General features: G+C 46.5%; 2 protein-coding genes across 3 annotated transcripts in view; one reads left to right on the forward strand and one right to left on the reverse strand.

Annotated features, from left to right (window-relative positions):
• RSAD1 (radical S-adenosyl methionine domain containing 1) overlaps positions 1–14,096 on the reverse strand; it is a 25,390-nt gene continuing 11,294 nt past the window's right edge. Inside the window, exon 11 of one of the 2 annotated variants that reach the window (XR_005238795.2) lies at positions 1–252. The gene's annotated coding sequence lies outside the window, so the exon portion shown is untranslated. Of the gene's footprint in view, positions 253–11,322; positions 13,054–14,096 lie in introns of those variants that run through there. The other variant, XR_005238796.2, reaches the window with a different exon arrangement.
• Positions 12,528–13,803, forward strand: LOC103242926 (small ribosomal subunit protein uS17-like). The gene has a single exon (XM_008011475.3). The coding sequence runs from the start codon at positions 12,528–12,530 to the stop codon at positions 12,999–13,001; it is 474 nt and encodes a 157-aa protein (XP_008009666.2). The 3' UTR covers positions 13,002–13,803.

Genomic DNA, 14,096 nt, shown 5'->3' on the forward strand with positions numbered 1-14,096 from the left:
TAGGAGTGCAAGAGGTTTATTGTGGGGAGAGGGGGTAGTGGCAAGGCCAGTGAAGGAGAGGAAGCAGGAAAGGGCTGGGAGAGCCTCAGATTGTGCTGCAGATCTAACAAAGTCTTGGCCAACCCACCGTGTCCTCTAGGCAAAGTATGTTTGTTAGAAGCTGTAAGCTAACTGCCCTCCTTGTGGGTGAATAGCACGTTCTTTCTTGAAGGGAGACAGGAATGGCTTACCTCCATGGCTGTCCCAGAAGCTCTGTAAGATATGGAAGAAAATAAGAAACATTTCCTTTTGCCCTTTGGAGCTCAGAGTCCAATCAAACCTAGGAATCTTTTAGACACGAAGTGGGGTCATTTGAAAGTAGATTTCCAACTCTAATGTGTGAGCTCATGGGGTAGTAATTAGCTGCAATTTAGAAACCACAGACTGGATATGAGGGGGGCCTTCTTAGAGGAGGTGGGTCACTAAATAAAGAGCTCAATGGGTAGTTCAAGGGGCAGGTACTCCAGGTAAGGACACAGAAGGTACAAAGGCCTGGAGGGGGCTGGGCATGATGGCTTGTGCCTATAACCCAACACTTCTGGAGGCTGAGGCAGGAGGATCACTCGAGCCCAGGAGTTTGAGACCAGCCTGGGCAACATAGTGAGACCCTGTCTCTACAAAAAAAATTCTAAAAATTAGCCAGATGTCATGTCACGCACTTGTGGTCCTAGCTATACAAGAGAGTGAGGTGGATGGATTGCTTGAGCTTGGGAGGTCGAGGCTGCAGTGAGCTGTGATTGCACCACTGCACTCCAGCCTAGGGTGACAGAGCAAGACTCTGTCTTAAAAAAAAAAAAAAAAAAAAAAAAAAAAAAAGCGCAGTGTGTAAAGCACAAGCTCACATGACAGCATCACTTCACCAGCATAGCTCCTGCAGTCTCCTCCCAGCTCCACAACTCTGAGCAACTTCCTGGAGCCCAGGGAGGAGGAGGTGGTGGCTAGGTTGACAGAGGACACAGCATAAATTATTGCTTCATGTCTCTGTTTATTTCCACCCATCCAGGTGCTGGGCATGTCGTCAGCTACTCCTAAACAGCCTCCCTAAATAGAAAGCGCATTTCCTCCACAGACTGCATCATCCATTTCCCAGGGACAGCCACCCTCCTAAAGACTGAGGCTGGGGGTCATCCGTTCTCCAGCCCCTCACATCTGGACCCCCTCCCGGTTCATCCTACCACTGTGTCTCACTTCCGCATACCCACCTGGCCTGCTCCCCTATTGTTTCCATTGTGCCCCCCCACCAGATCTGGCCACCCCCACACATAGCTGGCTCATGCCCCTCACATCTGCCCTCACCCACTCACATCTGGCAGCTGCACCCCTTAAACGATTCATCACATCACTGCCCTCCTTACTACAACCTTGCTCAGCTCACACTCAGAATCTTAAATTCTTCTTAGCCCAAAACACAGGACGCAGCTGGACTCTGCTCCCAGAATGGACTGACTTCAGCTTCAGGGATGACACAGAGACTCTGGGACACTTCTTAGGAAGGACACAAGGGAGGATTTTCAGAGGCTTTGGAGTAAAGTGTGGGTTTGCTTCTCAACTTTGCCCCCACTTGGGCTGTCTGCTTTAGAGTGGGGACAGCCAACTAGGCATGGTGGCTCACACATGCAATCCCAGCACTTTGGAAGGTCAAAGCAGAAGGATCACTTGAGCCCAGAAGTTTGAGACCAGCCTGGGCCACATAGTGAGACCCTATCTCTACTGAAAATAAAAATTTTTTAAATTAGCCGGGTGTGGTGGTGGTGCGTGTCTGGAGTCCTAGTTACTCAGGAGGCTGAAGCAGGAGGATTGCTTGGAGCCCGGAAGATCAAGGCTGCAGTAAGCTATGATCACACCACTGTACTCCAGCCTGAGTGACAGAACGAGACCCTGTTTCAAAAAAACCCGAAGAAACAAAAATAGAGTGATAGAGTAGGGACAGTGCCTGTCTCACATGGTCACGGTCACCTTCTTGTGCCTCATCCTATTCGTCATCCTCAGAACCCCTACATATACACTTCTGTGGGATCTGTCTGCCCTGCTAAAGCACAAGTTCCAGAGGTGCAGGAGTCTTTCTGTCAGATTCATGGCTGTGTCCCCCATTCCTGGCTGGCACATGTGTGCCATCCTAATGGATGGGTGTGGGGAGCCTGCAGGAGCGTCAGTGGCCCATGGTCACTGCCTTCCATGATCTGTGGGGCAGGGAGAGAGCTGACTCCTCCCATGCAGCAGCACCCACGGACAGAACCACAAACCACAGCGACATGCTCCTAAGAGGACTGCTATAGGAAGACAGTTCTAAGAATCAGGGCTCCCTCCGAGCATGCAGGAGTTCCTGCGCTGGTCTAGTCAGCCTGGGCGGCTGGGGAGGACACGCCCAAGATGGATGGACAGTAAGTTCTGGGTTCTGTCCCGTGGACCTCCACCAAAAAAACGGTTCTCTGCCTGCACCCCTCCATCCTCGTTCTGGGCAGAAGGCCGCCTTCTGAGGGCAGATTCAGGGCTGAGGGAGCTGGTTCACCTTGGGGACTCCTTCCTAAATTGTGGGGGCAGCTGAGGAATTGTCCTGCTCCACCGGTGAGAATGGTGTTCTAGTGATGCATGGCTGGGAACTGCGGGGGCAGGTGCTGAATCAAAAGCCCTGGGCCTGAGTCTCTTTTTAACTGTGTCACACAGCACGAGGCCTCCGCTCTGAGTTTCATCTTCCTTCCTCACAGAATGGGCTCAGCACAGCCTTCATCTACTTTCCAGGATGGACGCAAGGTGGAAAAAAGAATGTGTGTGAAAACTAGACAGATGAAAGGGATTATAGTTAAGGCCTGGGACACTCAAGTCAACTAGATCATTTCTCTTAGTGTGATAGGCAGAATAACGGCTCCACCACAGATGTCCACCTCCTAATCGCCGGAAACTGTAAATATGTTACCTTGCAAGGCAAAAAGGATTTTGCAGATGTGATTAAGGATCTTGAGATTCAGAGATGATCCAGGATTATCCAGTGGGCCCCATGTAATCACAAGGGTCGTTACAAGAAGGTGGCAGAAGGGTCAGCGTCAGAGAGGGAGATGTGCTAATGGAAGCGGAGGTCAGAGTGTGTGGCTCTGAGCCAAGACATGCTGCAAGCCTGAAGAAGCTGGAAAAGGCAAGAGGCAGATTCTCTCCTAGAGCCTCCACAAGGAACACAGCTCTGCTGACACCTGGACCATTTCAGACTTCTGACCTCCAGAGGCAGCAAGATAAATTTGTGTTAAGCCACTAAATATGTGGTCATTTATTAGGGCAGAAACAGGAAACTAACACAGACAGGGTCATAGAAACACTTTCAAATCGAATTCTCTAGCTCCTGTTCAAAAGTCTGTCTCAGTCCATGAAAGCTTCTGTTCTTACCAAGTTAGCTCATGGCTCCCAGGCTATCATTAAGTAGGTCACTGCCAGGCTAGGTGCAGTGGCTCACGCCTGTAATCCCAGCACTTTGGGAGGCTGAGGCGGGTGGATCATGAGGTCAGGAGTTCAAGACTAGCCTGGCCAAGATGGTGAAACCCCGTCTCTACTAAAACTACAAAAATTAGCCGGGCACGGTGGCAGGCGCCTGTAACCCCAACTACTTGGGAGGTTAGGCAGGAGAATCACTTGAACCCGGGCGGCAGAGGTTGCAGTGAACCGAGATTGCGCCACTGTACTCACTCTAGCCTGGCCTCAGAGTGAGACTCTGTCTCAAAAAAAAAAAAAAAAAAAAAAAAATTGTAGGTCGCTGCATATCTGTCTTGAGTTCCAGTAGCAGAGCATGCTACAGTTGACGCACCCAAGTTCAAATCCCAGCTTAATAATTTTCTAGCTGGATGGCCTTGGGCTAAGTCACTTCATGACAAAAATGGGAAAGGGCAGCAGGGGGCGTTGTGAGAACTAAATATGATTCCCTTGAAAACTCTCACAGATAAATTTTAATTTCAGATAAAATAAATTTTTTAGTATAAGTATGTCCCATATAATATTTGGGATATGTTTATACAAAAAATATATTCATTGTTTATCTGGTCACTGTTTAATATCATTGTTTTTCATTAAACAATATATCATTAAACAATATATCATTAAACAGTATATAATTGTTTATCCGAAATTCAAATGTAACTGGGTGTCTGTATTTTTATTTGCTAAATCTGACAGCTTTAGTCTTGTCCCAGGTCACATAGCTTGTAAGCAATGGAGCTAAGCCTCCATCTCAGGCTCTCAGCCCAAGGTCAATGAGCATCCTGCTGTTTCACAGGCCTGACCATAAGTGGATTATCTGAGCTACATGGCAGTCCTAGACTCAATCCAGTTGAGACTTTAAAAACAAATGCAATTTAAGCCCTGGGCACACCTCAAAAATATCAAAAGTGATCATGAAAATAAAATTTAAAAACAATACGAAATAAATGCTTATATATATTATATAAGTGTATATATAAAGCATGTAAAGTCAAGACTGAGTATGAAATAAATGAGAGAAGAAACTATATGAAAACAAATGCTTTAACGTGTATTAAGTATGGGAATTCAATTTCTTTTCTTATTTATTTATTTTTTTTTTGAGATGGAGTCTCGTTCTGTCACCCAGGCTGGAGTACAATGGGGTGATCTTGGCTCATTGCAAGCTCCGCCTCCTGGGTTCAAGCAGTTCTCCTGCCTCAGCCTCCCTAGTAGCTGGGACTACAGGCGCGTGCTGCCATGCTCTGCTAATTTTTTGTATTTTTAGTAGAGACGGGGTTTTACCATATTAGCCTGGATGGTCTCGATCTCCTGACCTCATTATCCGCTCCCTCGGCCTCCCAAAGTGCTGGGACTACAGGCATGAGCCACCGCGCCAGGCCGTGAATTCAATTTCTAAAGATGATGTTCCTTTTATGTTTTCCTTCTGGTGATCTGGACCAACCCATAAATTCAGTGGAGTTTATAAACTAAATGGCATCTAACTGAAGGCTTATCATGGCCTGCATAGCCTTCTAAGCATTTTATGTGTAGTAGTTCCTTTTTTAATAAAATTGAGATAATTCACATAAAAAATTTTATATAACATAAAATTCACCATTTGAAGGATACAATTCAGTGGTTTTTTTTTTCGTATATTCACAAGGTTGTGCAACCATTACCACTGTTCAGTTCCAGAACATTTCCATCACCCCAAAAGAAACCCTGTAGCCATTAGTCACTCCCCATTGTCCCCTACCCACCAATCCCTAGAAGCCACTAATCTACTTTCCATCTCTATGAATTTGCCATTCTGGACATTTCGTATACATTAAATCATACAGTACAGACCTACTTTGTGTCTGTTTTTTTTTAACACAGGTCTTGAACAGGAAGTCCTGGTGCCTGACAAGACAGAGAGAGACCTGTCACTTCCCTGTGCTGCTCAAACTTCAATAGACTTGACTCCTGGAAATTTTTCCCTCTGGCTCAGCATAGAATTTGCCACCTCCTGGGTGGCTGGGAGGCTGTGCACCATGAGGCCCACTGGCAGCCTCCAGGCAGTGGACACCCACACTATGTGGCTCCTTATACCAGTGCTCCCTGCCTTCTCTCAGCAGGTCAGGCAGGAGCGGCCCCATTCCTCAAGTGGCTGACTAATCTGGGCAGGGACCGCCCCACCTGCCTCCCAGATCCCTGACACCTGGGACACCCCAGAGGTTGCCTTTCCTCTGCCCTCACTCTAGATTAGGTCTCTCCTGGAGCCCTCCCTGCAGGCAGGGGCTCAGCTCAGGGAGGCAGCTTTAGATCTTTGGGGAAGTTGCTGAAGAAATGTGCCCCTCCTCCCAGTCCCCGCCAAGCATAGGCCCTTCAGATTAACGTGCGAACAATAATAAAATGAGGTGTGAAAACCATCAGGCTGGCAATCCTCAGCTTGAGTGAAGTTCAAAGGTCACAGAACAATTTAAGGATCCTGCTCAAACACCCTAGTTTGAGCACAGGAGCCCTGAACGGCTCCCACCTGGGTCCCCGGAGTATGCGTGCTGTATTCAGATTCCAGCTCTGCTGCCCATTCACTGCTGTGCTCTCTAGAGCCAGCATGCCCAGCACACTGTGGAGTTAAGAACATGCTACCCCCAAATCTGCTGCTCAGGCTTATTGACTATTTTAAGTTAAAGGCATTTGAAAAATAGCAGGTGCAAGAAGATCATGTGAACCTTCCTTTTTTTTTTTTTAAGACAGGGTCTCACTCTGTTACCCGGGCTAGAGTGCAGTGGCACAATCATAGCTCACTGCAATCTTGACCTTCCCAGGCTCAACTGATCGTCCCACTTCAGCCTCCTGAGTAGCTGGGACCACAGCTGCACCATCACACTCAGCTATTTTTAAAAATTTTTATAGTGATGAATATCTCACTATGTTGCCCAGGCTGGTCTCGAACCTCTGACTCAAGCAATCCTCCTGCCTCAGCCTCCCAAAGTGCTGGGATTACAGGTGTAAGCCACCATGCCTGGCCCCTTCTGCTTCTTTTTTTTGAGACCAAGTCTCACTCTTGTTCTCCAGGATGGAGTGCAGTGGCGCGATCTCGGCTCACTGCAACCTCTGCCTCCCAGGCTCAAGCGATTCTCCTGTCTCAGCCTCCCGAGTAGCTGGGACTACAGGTGCACACCATCATGCCTGGATAATTTTTTATTTTCCTTTTTTTTTTTTAGTTGAGATGGGAGTTTCACATCACCATTTTGTTCAGGCTGGTCTTGAACTCATGACCTCAAGTGATCTGCCTGCCTTGGCCTCCCAAAGTGCTGAGATTACAGGTGTGAGCCACGGTGCCCGGCCAAGTGTTCAATTCTAACTGCATCTTTGGGTCTTCATTTCCTTATGAAGTCTCCTGTGCCACATACAAACTGTATTAAATAAATTTGGATGTTTTTTCCATCCAAATTTGGATGTTTTTCTCCTGTTAATCTGTCTTATGTCAGTTTAATTCTGAGTCCCAGCCAAAAAACCCCAAGATGGTAGGAGATAAAATTTTGCCTCCCCTACAGCTGTAAATTCCAATAAAACACTAATAGTGGCCGGGTGCGGTGACTCACGCTTGTCATTCTTGCACTTTAGGAGGCGGAGGCAGTCGAGACAGGTGGATCGCTTGAGGTCAAGAGTTCAAGACCAGCCTGGCCAACATGGTGAAACCTCATATCTACCAAAAATACAAAAATTAGCCAGGTGTGGTGGTGAGCACCTGTAGTCCCAGCTACTCGGGAGACAGAGGCAGGAGAATTGCTTGAACCGGGGAGGTGGAGCTAAGATTGTGTCACTGCACTCTAGCTTTGGCAACAGAGCGACTCTGTCTCAAAAAAAGAAAGAAAGAAAGAAAAAGAAAAAAAAAAAAAAAGCGCTAATAGTAACATCTATCACATTTGTCAAATGCACATTTTGTGGCAGGAACTGCTTGAGGCTTTTTCCATCCACCCATCATCGCAGACCTTAGGGCTGCCTTGCAAGGAAGGCAAGGTCTCAGTCCTGCTGTCAGAGGTGAAGAGGTGGAGATTCATAGGGTGAGAGGCTTAACTAAGGGTAGCCAGCCAGTAAGGAACACTGGCCCCCTCCTAGCCGCATTGCCGTGGCAGCCCCCGAACCCCACTCACACTGCAGGATCCTGATCACCCTTTCACCCCCAGCTCCAGCCCTGAGAAAGCAGGGAGAATGGGCTGCGGTTCAGGTTGGATGTGAAATGGGAGCTCTGACCCAAGAGGACAAGGCAGGGCCAACTGGCTTTGAGGGGGGGACACAGTGGCCAAGGGCCACCACCCTCCTCTCACTCACCCACTGCACAGAGAGCCCGGTGTAGGAGGCCCTCTCAGACACTGGCTGGTGCGGCGATTCTGCAACATGTCTGAATGTCAGGCTCAGGGGAGCGTTTTAAAAAATACAGACTCCTGGATACAGCCATTCGGGTTGTGTAGATCTGAGCTGAGGTGCGAGGTGGAAGGGCAGGAATGTGTATTTTGGAGCCTCTGACGGTTCTGATGCATAGGCAAGTTTAAGAACCTGGGGTTGGTCCAACCTCCTCACCAACAGTCAAGAAAACTAGAACTCAGATGACAGACGTGTGCTTCCTAGTTGTATAGTAGGAAGTGACAGTCAAGATTCAGATTCGAACCCAGGTAGGCCTAGCCACCAACATTAGACTGCCCCTCTTGGAAGGAGAAGGCCAACTTCAACACCAACCATATCTCTGGAGGTGGGACTAATGTCTGAGCCTGGGACTAATAGAAAAAGCCCCAAGGCAAAAGATGGACTTAAATATATAAATGTAGTTGAAATTTCTGGAAACCTCACTTCCAAAAAAATTAAAATCCACGAAAAATAAAAAGGATAGCATATTAGAAGCAGTATTTGCAGCGAATAATACAAAGAGTTATAACACCTGTCATCTATCCCTCTATCTATTATCTTTTTTTTTTTTGAGATGGAGTCTTGCTATGTCTCCCAGGCTGGAGTACAACGGCGCTATCTTGGCTGACTGCAACCTCTGACTCCCTGGTTCATGCGATTCTCCTGCCTCAGCCTCCTGAGTAGTATTTTTTTTAGTAGAGACGGGGTTTCACCATGTTGGCCAGGATGCTCTCGATCTCCTGACCTCATGATCCACCTGCCTCAGCCTCCCAAAGTGAGGGGATTACAGGCGTGAGCCACTGCACCAGCCTCTATCTCTTTACCTTGACAGTCTGTTCAATTGGATCAAGGTATCTTCAAGGCTTTAATTGGCTAAATAAGCAAAGAGCTTAACTGTGCACATAACACAATGATTAGTAAACAAATATTTAATGGAGAATGTTTAATCTGGTCAGTAAGGCTTTAAAATGTAAATTAAAACAATGTACCATTTAAAACTATATTATTATATATGTACATATTGTCAAAGTCAAAAATGTAGAGATTAATCTCTAAATTTAACATTTTATCTCAGAAGCAACAATTGCAATTTGGGGCATACACACAGACTGGGTGGTCTTTAATATAGCCAAAGGACAAAGAGATGTTTGGGGGTTTTATGAAAAGGAGAATTGTTTTGAAAGATACTTCATTGGAGCTAGTAAGGTTTTGGGGATGGCAAGCACTGACTGGTGAGCGAAGGGGTGGGTAAAACTAGTCTTAGAGTTGCAGCAAGTTGTTTCAGTAGCCATTAGATAGTAGTTTCGGGTTACAACAGGCGGTTTCAGCAGCCAAGCTTGTGGAAAATTTACTTCTTGGAGCGATGTTATGTGTCCCAAGTACTTTTTCCCCCAACCCATTGACTCTGATTTAGTTGAGTATGGCAAGAATGACCCAATTTGTACAATTGACTTTCACAATATATACATATTTAAATTTGTAGGAAAGGATTGGGAAAGATCTACATGGTGGCAGAACTGTCTAATTTTCTCTTAATATCGATTCTTTCCCCCTTAAAAAAAATCAACCAAGCACTTGTATTATGCGGGGAGCTGGGGTTGGAGAAGCTGCAAAACGCTCCGTTTAAAAACTACACTGGGCTGGGCACGGTGGCTCAAGCCTGTAATCCCAGCACTTTGGGAGGCCGAGACGGGCAGATCACAAGGTCAGGAGATTGAGACCATCGTGGCTAACACGGTGAAACCCCATCTCTACTAAAAAAAATACAAAAAACTAGCCAGGCGTGGTGGTGGGCGCCTGTAGTCCCAGCTACTCCGCACGCAGGCGGAGGCAGGAGAATGGCGTAAACCCGGGAGGCGGAGCTTGCAGTGAGCTGAGATCTGGCCACTGCACTCCAGCCTGGGCGACACAGCGAGACTGCGTCTCAAAAAAAAACAGAAAAAAAACTACACTGCACAGCCTCCCTGTGGATAAGGGTGGTCAATTAGAAATAAACTGGTATCAGGCTGGGCGCAGTAGCTCACGCCTATAATCCCAGCACTTTGGGAGGCCGAGGTGGGCGGATCACCTGAGGTCAGGAGTTTGAGACCAACCTGGCCAACATGGTGAAACCCCGTCTCTACTAAAAATACAGAAATTAGCTGGGCGTGGTGGTGCACGTCTGTATTCCTAGCTACTCGGGAGGCTGAGGCAGGAGAATCACTAGAACCGGGAGGTGGAGGTTGCAGTGAACCAAGATCATGCCACTGCACTCCAGCCTGGGCAACAGAGTGAGACTCCATCTCAAAAAAATTAAAAAAAATTTTTAGAACAGAATTAAAGCGATATCATATGGTAGAGGGACTTTAGGGAAAGCTCTTTAGAGAGAGGCTGATACATCTGGGAAAAACCATGGTACTGCCCCTCCAGCCTTCTCCTTGTTGCCTAGAAAGCAGGCATGATGGCTGGAGCTCCAGGGACAATATTAGTCCATGTGGAGACCTTAAGGATGAAGCCATAAACTGAAAATGGGTTCTTCATGACTAATGAGCATGGGCCCACCATGCTAGCCCTGAAATGCTACGTGCAGACTTCTTTTATGTGAAGAAAACAAATCCTATCTTGTTTAAGCCTGTGCTATTTTGGTTTTCCGTTATATGCAATTGAACCTAAACTTAACTGATACACACACCAAACCTCTCTGGAAGTGTAAATGGGACTTTCACACTTTAGTTTCTATGCTATGTTCTTGCTTGCATTTATTATTTTAATCTTTTACAATAGACATGTGTTTGTGTATTACTTGTCTAAACATCTGTTTTGGAGTGCCAGCCCCATCACTCCCTAGCTCTGTGACCCTGTGCAGTCAATTTCTCTGAGCCTGTTCCCTCATTTGTAAAATGGGCACGATGATAATATAACTTATCTCATTTGGTTACTGCAGAGCTTAAATTAGCTAATGTACATAAAATTCTTGGTACCGTGCGTGGCTAGAGCTATTGCTGTACTACATTTTGCTACCACCTAGGCACTGGTGGTGGCAGAACCAATTAGAAAAAGCCAGGACATGTTGTTGAGTAAAAAAGCAGGTTGCAAAACTGGCATGGGGATGTGATCCCTTTTGTGAAAAATTATTTTTATGTCTACATCTATATGTATATCTATGCAGATTATACATATAGATGGATATGTATATCCAGAGATGCCTGGAGGGATGGTTGGCCAAATGTTAGTAGTGGTAATTTCTGGGTAGTAGAATTTTTGCTTTATTCTATATGGTTGAAAGATAGCATATATTAACTTTTGAGCAGGAAAATAAAAAAAAAAGAAGAAAAACCCTTTGGAAAACAATGTTCCAGTTCTCATGCCAAGAATCATTAAAGCCTTCGTACCTTTTGACCTATCTCACTCTTGAGAACTGACCTGAGGAAATAATTCAAATGAAGGAAGAAGCCATATCCACAAAAGCATGCACTATGGCAGTATTTATTATAGGGAAATTGAACAACCATGTAAGTGACTTATATTAGGGTAATGATGATTAAATTATTCACTCATTGGAACATTGTGCAACAATGAGAATAAGATGATGACCATGTAGCAATGTGGAAAACTGCTTATGACAACAGAATTGAAAGGGACAGAATGCAAAATTAGATCTGGGCCAGGGTCACATCTGGGTAAAAATATGGCATGCATTTGGACTGGGACTGGAAGGGAACAGAGGCAAATAAAAACAATGTAATTTGTTGGGACCACTGATTATGGGTGATCCTTTTTTCTTTTTCATTTAGAATTCTGTCCAATATTTCTATTTTGTTATTTGTTTCATAATAATTATTTTAAAATTGGCTTTAAAAATCCCCTCAGGGAGAAGGGGCAACAGGGAGAGAAAGATAAAAGGGAGACCTGGGATTCTCCCAGGAGGCAGTCCTCTGAGTAACAGAAACTCAGAGGTAATGTACAAGACATGGAAATTAGACTGAGTTCCAACTCAGTCTTCTACCTAGGTGGTCCCAGAGGTTGTATCCTCTTTGCTTTCTGACTTGGCAGTGATTAATCAGATGGACCAAACAGTTGCCAAGGCAGTACTGATGATAAAGCTAGGACCAAGAATGCTTTTCAGGCTGGGTGCGGTAGCTCACACCTGTAATCCCAGCACGTTAGGAGGCCAAGGTGGGTGGATCACAAGGTCAAGAGATCTCAATCTCTTGCCTGGTCAACATGGCAAAACCCCATCTCTACTAAAACTACAAAAAAATTAGCCGGGTATGGTGGCATGCACTTGTAGTCCCAGCTACTCAGGAGGCTGAGGCAAGATAATCACTTGAACCTGGAAGACGGAGGTTGCAGTGAGCCAAGATCAAGCTACTGCATTCCAGCCTAGGGGACAGAGCGAGACTCCATCTAAAAAAAAAAAAAAAAAAAAGAGGAATGCTCTCCAAGTTGGAATCATCTGGAAAAACTGATCATGCTTGCTATTGATGAGGCTGTACAGAAAAGGGCGCTAGCAGGCTGGCAAGAGTGTGAACTGGGCAGGCTTCCTGGAGGGGTAGCCTGCCATTGTGTATCCAAACAAAGGATGTGCAAATCCTTAGACTCAGCAATTCCACTTCTTGGGATTTATCCTAAACCTAAGAAAATGATCAAACCGCCTTTTTCAGGCAGCCGGGAAGATGGCGGACATTCAGACTGAGCGTGCCTGCCAAAAGCAGCCTACCATCTTTCAAAACAAGAAGAGGGTCCTGCTGGGAGAAAATGGCAAGAAGCTCCCGTGGTACTACAAGAACATAGGTCTGGGCTTCAAGACACCCAAAGAGGCTATTGAGGGCACCTACATTGACAGGAAATGCCCCTTCACTGGTAATGTCTCCATTGAAGGGCGGATACTCTCTGGTGTGGTGACCAAGATGAAGATGCAGGGAACCATTGTCATCCGCCAAGACTACCTCCACTACATCCGCAAGTACAACCACTTCGAGAAGCGCCACAAGAACATGTCTGTGCACCTGTCCCCCTGCTTCAGGGACGTCCAGATTGGTGACATCGTAACAGTGGACAAGTGCTGGCCGCTGAGCAAGACAGTGCACTTCAACGTGCTCAAGGTCACCAAGGCTGCCGGCACCAAGAAGCAGTTCCAGAAGTTCTGAGGTTGGACATCGGCCTGCTCCCCACAATAAAATAATTTTCTCATTCCACCCCCTCCAAAAAAAAAAAAGAAAGAAAATGATCAAACCAGTGCATAAAAATATTTACATAACATGTTCATCACAGAGTTTATATTTATCAAAAATTAAGCAGGGCGCAGTGGCTCACGCCTGTGATCCCAACACTTTGGGAGACTGAGGCAGGAGGATCACTTGAAGCCAGGAGTTCAAGACCAGCCTGGGTGGCTGGGCGCGGTGGCTCACGCCTGTAATCCCAGCGCTTTGGGAAGTTGACACAGGTGGATCACGAGGTCAGGAGTTCAAGACCAGTCTGGCCAAGATAGTGAAAAGCCATCTCTACTAAAAATACAAAAAGTATCCGGGCACAGTGGCAGGCACCTGTAATCCCAGCTACTCCAGGAGGGTGAGACAGGAGAATCAGTTGAACCTGGGCAGCAGAGGTTGCAGTGAGGTGAGATTGCGCCACTGCACTCCAGCCTGGGTGATAAGAGTACGACTCCGCGCCCCCCCCCCCCAAAAAAAGACTAGCCTGGACAACATAGTGAGACTGCACCTCTGTAAAAAATTTAAAAATTAGCTGGGCATGCTGGTGTGCATCTGTAGTACCAGCTACAAAGGGGTGGAGAGGTAGGAGGATCACTTGAGCCTGGGAGTTTGATGTTGAATTGTTTGAACCTGGGGGGCAGAGGTTGCAGTGAGCCAAGATTGCGCCACTGCACTCCAGCCTGGGTGAGGGAGCAAGACTCTGTCTCAAAAAAAGAAAAAAAAAAAAAAGGAACTGGAGGCTGAGTGCGGTGGCTCACACCTGTAACCCCAGTAATCCCAGCACTTTGGGAGGCCAAGTGGGGGAGGACTGCTTGAGCTCAGGAGTTCAAAAGCAACCTGGGTCACATGGCAAAACCCTGTCTTTACAAAAAATTTAACAATTAGCCAGGTGTGGTGGATCCAGCTACTCAGGAGGCTAAGGTGGGAAGATTGCTTGAGCCCAGGAGGTTGAGGCTGCAGTGAGCCATGACTGTGTCACTGCACTCCACTCTAGCCTGGGTGACAGAGATGTCAAAAAGAAAGAAAGAGAAA

The sequence above is a fragment of the Chlorocebus sabaeus genome, chromosome 16 (genome assembly GCF_047675955.1).
Source record: "Chlorocebus sabaeus isolate Y175 chromosome 16, mChlSab1.0.hap1, whole genome shotgun sequence".
NCBI classification, from domain to species: Eukaryota; Metazoa; Chordata; class Mammalia; order Primates; family Cercopithecidae; genus Chlorocebus; species Chlorocebus sabaeus.

Coding starts and splice junctions, on each gene's coding strand:
- LOC103242926 (XM_008011475.3), top strand. CDS start 12,528: ATGGCGGACATTCAGACTGAGCGTGCCTGCCAAAAGCAGCCTACCATC.